The sequence below is a fragment of the Microtus ochrogaster genome, linkage group LG5 (assembly GCF_000317375.1).
Source record: "Microtus ochrogaster isolate Prairie Vole_2 linkage group LG5, MicOch1.0, whole genome shotgun sequence".
NCBI classification, from domain to species: domain Eukaryota; kingdom Metazoa; phylum Chordata; class Mammalia; order Rodentia; family Cricetidae; genus Microtus; species Microtus ochrogaster.
Genome location: NC_022031.1, coordinates 52,535,543 through 52,543,269, shown reverse-complemented (window position 1 = coordinate 52,543,269; position 7,727 = coordinate 52,535,543). Strand labels below are relative to the sequence as shown.

The 7,727-nt window shown below is 42.2% G+C and overlaps 1 protein-coding gene across 1 annotated transcript in view; it reads right to left on the bottom strand.

The window, feature by feature from the left end:
• The window catches only part of Hsdl2 (hydroxysteroid dehydrogenase like 2), a 38,824-nt gene that overhangs the window by 20,480 nt on the left and 10,617 nt on the right, over positions 1-7,727 (bottom strand). The window contains exons 2-5 of the mRNA XM_005362237.2: positions 5,485-5,648; positions 3,589-3,687; positions 2,992-3,106; positions 160-263 (exon numbers count right to left, since the gene is read on the bottom strand). Coding sequence (XP_005362294.1) covers positions 160-263; positions 2,992-3,106; positions 3,589-3,687; positions 5,485-5,648 — 482 coding nt within the window. The remainder of the gene's footprint in view (positions 1-159; positions 264-2,991; positions 3,107-3,588; positions 3,688-5,484; positions 5,649-7,727) is intronic.

Sequence of the window (7,727 nt, the reverse complement as noted above, 5' to 3'; positions counted from 1 at the left end):
GAGGGAGGGAGGGAGGAAGGAAGGAAAAGAATGAATTTACTATCTTGATCACTGACATTCAATATTAAGCATCATGTCCAGACTATGCTTACATGATTAATACACTGATTAATTCCAAACAAATTAGCCAAACAAACTATCCCCTCAGCTAACACTTACCACAGTGCTGTTTGAACCACAGAGGATTTAGGTTCAGGGGTGGGCTGAGATTGAGAATATGAGCTACTTTGCTCTTTCTTAAAAAAGGAATACACGCTTTGGATCTGAAAATGAAAGAAAACACAAGTTAATAGCTTACGTTTAAAAGCACTTCACAGAGCAGCTGAATCCGCTCGGTGATCTGTCTAGTGCACCTTGTTGGCTTTTTTCCTAGAGAGAAGATAATAAGTGGAGCTGGTTTTCATGCTTTGAAACCAATGTTTCATACCCTGACCACGTGATCTGCTTGATGGAAAAAAAATCATATCCTTTCTCTATTAGCTTTATGCTCAACCGCGGATATCTTCAACCACAACTTCTCCCAAATTCTCCCACCCAAACACACACAATTTACAGACGCAGTTAATATACCTGTCAGATAGTCATAGGTTCAAATCCTGCTTCTTCCCCCTTTGTATGTCTCTGGGTAAATCTGCATTCGAGTTCTTAGAACGTCACTACACAATGGTAATACCCACTACCATCTAGGACTGATTAAAGGATTCAAATGAGATACTCCAGACAGTGCATGTGCTCAACATGAAATAAAAAATTGCTATGAGTGGCATCACAGGTACAAAATGCAATATGCCTTTGAAAGCAATATGGAGTTTAGAGGTTTGGTTCTGGTTACTGTTTTATCTTCTTTAGGCAAAGTCTTAAGTCTTACATAGGTTAAGCTGACCTAGAATTCATTATGCAGCCCAGTAGAGCCTTGAACACAAAACAATTCCACTGCATCTGCCTCCTGGGTGTTGAGATTATAGGTATGTGCTCCTATAAGGGTTCATTTTATTTTCAACTGTTTGTTGAAATACATTATTTATTTTCTAAAAGATTTATATTTGGGCTGGAGAGATGGCTCAGAGGTTAAGAGCACTGACTGCTCTTCCAAAGGTCCTGAGTTCAATTCCCAGCAACCACATGGTGGCTCACAACCATCTGTAATGAGATCTGGTGCCCTCTTCTGGTCAGTAAGCATACAGACAGAACACTACACATAATAAATAAATAAATAAATAAATAAATAAATAAATAAATAAATAAATAAAGTCTTTTTTAAAAAAAGATTTATATTCAATATTTTTATAATTTTAAGTATTAAAGTTATAACATCATATAGCTAAACAACATACTGTAGCTCAGTTATAACCTTATTTCATATTCAAGAACATCTAAGGACATCAAACATGGCAGTACATGACTATAATCTCAGCATTCAAGAAGCTGAGGCAGGATTGCAAATTCCAGGTCAACCTGAGCTGCATAGGAGACCCGGTTTGAAAAGTACAACAAGAGGAATTCTTGAAGTTGGAGCCACAGTTCATCTGTAGAGCATATGTCTATGATATATAAAGCATACAGGTCAAGCCCCAATACTGAAATAAAAAAGGGGGTGAGAGCGGATTGTGAGCTAAACCGCCCTTCATTTACATCAGTTTTTTTTAACTATTATTATTTCCAAACACAAAATTGTTACCAATTACCACATTTTCCCCCTTTTAGCTTTCTGAGACAGCATTTCTCTTGTGTAGCCCTCGGTGTTTTGGAAGTCATTCTGAAGAACAGGCTGCCTTGAACTCAAGAGATTCTCCTATCTCTGTCTGCCAAGTGCTGGAATTAAAGGCATGCACCACCATTGCTCAGTCATTGCAGTTTAGACACCAAATACAATCAATGCTACTACAGATTAGAGGTACTGATTATATTTGTAGTGGTTTTGATAGTAACCCTAACATTAACCCTAACCAAAAAAGCCGTTTTTCATTCCTAAAAGTATTTCATTTTTAAAATATTTTTTCATTTATTTACTTATTATGTATACAGTGTTCTGCCTGCATGTATGCCTGCAGGCCAGAAGAGGACACCAGATCTCATTACACATGGTTGTGAGCCACCATGTGGCTGGTGGGAATTGAACTCAGGACCTCTGGAAGAGCAACCAGTGCTCTTAAGCCCTGAGCCATCTCTCCAGCCCAGTGTTTCACTTTCATAGAGTTGAAATGAGGACAGGCAAACAATATTATAACTGATTTTCATTAAAACTAAAATTGTACCTCAACCAATCAATAGGGAAAAACTGAGTCCATTCTAGTAAGACCATACTTTGCAATCAGAGGAGGGATTCGTCTTATTTACATCAAACGCACTGGCTTTCCTGTCATCTATTAGATAAAACCTTGCCAGCTGCAATTTGCTAGCCAGTAGGGCCACTAACGTTACAACTCCACATCACACTTTTCATAACAACAAGCTCTGTCTTATACATCAGATTGAAAACTCTCAGCACTTAGACACTGTGCTGGACGGTTTCTTGTCAACCTAACACAAGCTAAGGTCACCTGAGAGGAGGGAACCTGGACTAAGAAAATGCCCCAATAAGATCAGGCTGTAACTAATTAGTGATCAATATGGGAGGGCCTGGCCTATTGTCAGTGGTCTTGGTTTTAGAAGAAAACAGACTGAGCAAGCCAGAGTGAGAAAGCCAGTAAGCAGCACCCCTTCATACCCTCTGCATCACTTCCTGCCTCCAGATTCCTGCCCTCTTAGAGTTCTAGCCCTGTCTTCCTTCAATGATGGACTTCAATCCATCTCTTTGCTCAACTCTTTGCTCGCCAACTTGTTTTTGGTCATCACAGCAATCGTAACCCTAAGACAGATACTAATATCATTAGCTTAATCATATGCCAACTAGATTTTAAGCTGTACTGCTGTCTGGTCCCATCTGTTTATATGTAAGTTCTCTGAGAACACAATACGACATCCTGCCCCACATCCTTGTTTCTGACTCACGTGAGGTAGGTTCCCCTGGTGTTCACATTCATCATCAAGTCCACTCTCTTTGTAGGAGTATCCAACGTGTTGGTCAAGCTGATAGCACTCGCATTGTTCACCAAAATATCAATTCCTGTGTCCAAAGAAATCAGTTCCATATTGATGCAAGTCAGCGTGTCTCTCTCTCTCTCTCTCTCTCTCTCTCTCTCTCTCTCTCTCTCATACACACAAAACATTTCCTCTATGGTTTATCCCTCAGCTGATTCAAAAATATAAACATACATACATATACATAGGTTTATAAAACACACACATACATAATTAGACTATATGACTGACCAATATACCAATGCCAGATCCGGCAAATCTTTCAAAACTTATTTTTGCTGGCACACTGGAGATTGAGCCAATGACCAGCTCTATGAAACACTGCAAGGAGCTTTAGTGCTTACAAGCCTCAATCCTTAAGTATCAGTCTTCTCTCGCTGGCTCCAGGAACGCTGGGTCAAACCCTCTCTAGTCCTCCCTGACCTATGTATGACCTTTCTGAGAAAGGCGGTGGTTACATCTCTATTTCATCAAGGTTCAGGAATTATTTCAGAATCAAGGGACTACCTCCAAATCTCTCGACAGCTTTTTCCACCGCACTGTTGATTTGCTGTTCATCTCTCACATCAACAACACACGGCAAGGCCTTTCCTCCAGCCGCTTCAACTACAAAGAAGACAAAAAAACATGAGGGTGTTTATTTTATTTTATTGTTGGTTTTTCAAGTCAGGGTCTCTCTGTAGTTTTGGAGCCTGTCCTGGAACTCTTGTAGACCAGGCTGGCCTCGAACTCACAGAGATCCACCTGCCTCTGCCTCCCAAGTACTGGAATAAAAAGCATGTGCCACTACTGCCCAGCTTCATGAAGAAGTTTATAATTACACCTTCATTCTGATGCAACAATAGAAAAAAATCCCCATTTCCAGCACAATCGAGATACATTACAAGGTCTTACAATCACAATAGACAGATGGACTAACCCAACCAACTGGGGCACTGTAGACTCCAAGCATCAACACAGTGCACACACATACATGCAGGTAAAAACACTAATGCAATAAAATAAACACATCTAAAAATAAAATGTTCACCCTGTTGTGGGAGGTTCTTCTGTCTATGTGTTGCTTTTACTGGTTAATGAATAAGGAAACTGGATTGGCCTATAGCATGAGAGGAGGAAGGCAGAGTCAGAGAGAAGCCATGGAGCTGCTAGGGATAGATGCTGTGAACTTTACCTGGTAAGCCACAGCCACGTGGCAATATAAAGATTAATAGAAATGGGTCAAATTAATCTAAGAGTGTAGTAGGAAGAAAGGGCCTGCTTTTCATCCCGGCCACGTGGCCAGCTTATACCTGAAATAACCACATAGAAACTGTATTAATTAAATTACTGCCTGGCCCATTATCTCTAGCCTCTTATTGGCTAACTCTCACATCTTGATTCAACCCATTTCTAACAATCTGTATGTCACCATGAGGTTGTGGCTTACCAGGAAAGATTCAGCATGTCTGACTCTGGCATCTCCATGGCGGTTCTCTCTCTCTGCTTTCCTCCTCCCAGAATTCAGTTCTGTCTTCTCCACCTACCTAAGTTCTGCCCTATCAGACCAAGCAGTTTCTTTATTGATTAGCCAATAATCAATAAATAATAAACCAATAAACAGAAGGACCTCCTACACCATAAGAGTTAGCCAATAAGAAACTAGAGCTAATGGGCCAAGCAGTGATTTAATTAATACAATTTCTGTGGGATTGTTTTGGGTCTAAGCTAGCCGGACAGCCGGAAACCAACAAGCAGCTTCCTCGCAACAATTTGGCACAGCAATGTGGTGGACTAAATCCATGTAAAACCCAAAAAAGCTTGAAAAAAAAATTCTAGACACAGAAAAACAAAGTTTAGTCTCACTTTTTTTCAGCTGGCGGCATGTTGCCGCTCCCTTAAGGGAGGTTTTCCTGACGCACTGGTAGCAGAAAAAAAGCCACACCTTTTTAATAAGGCAGCTTCCTGGGCTGTGCTGCCAATGCAAACTTCAGCTATGGAGCACTTGAATAGCATTTGTGGGCCCCGTTGTTTGTGTGCCCACTCAGGGTTGGAAGGAAAGTAGCTGAGACCAACTCAGCACCCCCACCTGGGCAGGCCAGGAGCTCATAGAGATCCGCTTGCCTCTGCCTCCCAAGTGCTGGGATTAAAATGTGCACCACCATTTATTTACTTTATTTTATTGCACGTGCACATGCTATAGCTTGCAGAAAGCCAGTTGTCTCCACAGTGTGGGTGTGGGGATCTAGCTCAGGTTGTAGGGCTTGGCAGCAAGCACCTTTCTTTACCTGCTGAGCATCTCACCAGCCCTAAACACAATTATTACTTGAGTAACTTTCAAACAGCGTACACTGAACCCTACAGCAAACTATGTACTGAGACCACGGTAAGAGCAGTCCGTGCAATGGCGGTCGTCACACTCACTTTCTTCAGCAGCAGTGTAGATTGTGCCTGGGAGTTTCGGGTGTGTCTGGGTGGTTTTCGCAGCAATTACAATATTTGCTCCATCCTTCGCTGCTTTCAACGCAATAGCTTTGCCAATGCCTCGGCTTGCACCCGTGATAAAAATCGTGCATCCCGCTAGCTTCCTAAACAGAGCAAAGGTGACTTTATTAGAAACTTCACTGCTTTATCTATACCAGCTTACACACATCTTTGTGATTTCCTGATTACCCTCAAGCCACCTGACAAATTAGAACCCTTCTATATTTCCACTGGACACGACTGATAAATTATTTATGACAATTGCAGTTGGCCAGTCTTAACTGAGACCTGACAAACACAATCTGCTCAAATACAAGGTAAATCTTAAAAGAATTACAGAGTATGAGGTAACAGGTTAGTGTACCATACCCAGCTCTTGTATAGGGGAGCTGGAGATTTCAATCAAGGTCCTCAGGCTTACCCGGCAGCCCCTTGGCCCACGAACTCATCCACCAGTCTAGATTGTGTTTTGCTGTTGTTTGGAGACAGAGTCTCATGCAGCACAGTCTGGCCTTGGGCCCCTAGTCCTGCTTCTACCTTCCAAGTGCTGGGATGCAGGCAGGGAGCACTACGCACGTCAACAAGGCCTATTTGTGAGTGACAGATTCACACATAAAGTTTTATCCTTCACATTCATATAGTACTTGTCAAATTTACTACAACAACACATGACCTTTGAAAAGTTGTCTACAAATAGTAGCGAGAGTGGAAAAACCAAATATGGATTAAGTAATGAAGGATGAATATAAGTGGTTAACCCCACAATGGAATAGTGTTCAGCAACAAAATGCAATGAATTACCAAGCTGTGCCACAGTATGGACAAACCATCTACTCACACTGGCCATATCATATGACATGGACAGAGAAATCAACCTGTAGAGACCCAAGCCCAGCAGCTGCCTGGAGAGGGAGGGAGAGGGTTTGGGAGCCAACAGCTGAGGGCTAGGAACTTCTTTCTGGGATGGTAGAGGTTTTAAATTGATTGTGGTGACTTTTTTCCTCCGGAGATACAGAACTACTGACTGATTGATGTAAGAATTACATCTCAGTAAAGCTGTTAAGCAAACTTAGGAGCAAGAACAGGCTGACTAGAAAAAGCCCTGATTCAAACACCCTGACATCCCTAGCTCCCACTTCTCTGCACCTCCTACCTTCACACTGAATTTTCTACTTACTCTGCTGTTAGGGTGACTACAAGAAAAAGTGATAATGAGACAGGCGATTTATTAACAGAGAGACAAGCAGTGCCTGCCAATCAGGGGGATTACACCGGAGTAGGGCATCCTAGGTGCAGGCAGTGGCAGTTTGAAATAAGAAATAATCATATACTAGTTGCTTTTCTATTGCTGTGATAAAATACCATGACTCAAGCAACTTACAGAAGAGGGCTTACGGTGCCAGAAGGAGAGGAGCCTACCATCCAGCACAGCAGGCAGGCCTGCCAGCTCAACACCAACCTGGGAAGCTCACATCTCAACTACAAGCAGGAAGCAGAGAGCAAACTGGGAATGGTGGCCTGGCCTTGAAGCCTCAAAGCTCACCCGAGTGACATACTTCCTTCAACAAGCCACAAATCCTAAACCTACTCAAATAGCATCACCAGCCCCATGGGGATCAAGTAGTCAGAATCTGAGCTTATGGAAAACAGTCATTCAAATCATCATAAATCACTTTGATGGGAAGAAACCAAAGTGAAGAAGTGGGAAAGAGACAAAAATGTAAAATACAGCAAACAAAAAACCTTGAAAAAATGAGCAGATAAAGCTTTAATAGAAACAAACAATGGGGGGGGGGGCTGGAAAGACAGCTTAGGGGTTAAGAGCTCTGGCTGCTCTTCCAGAGGACCCAGGTTCAATTTTCAGAACTCACATGGTAGCTCACAACTGTCTGTAACTCCAGCTTCAGGGGGTCCAACACCTTTGTACTAATGCACATAAAATAAAGTTAAATAAATTGAAAAATAAACAAACAATGGTGTACCTACTATCCAAGCCAAGAAACAGAACAGAACCAAAGCCACCAGCCCACTTCTCTCTATTATGGTTTGTAAATAAAACATCCAGTTGGGCAGTGATGGCGCACGCCTTTAATCCCAGCACACAGGAGGCAGAGGCAGAGGCAGAGGCAGAGGCAGAGGCAGAGGCAGAGGCAGAGGCAGAGGCAGAGGCAGAGGCAGAGGCA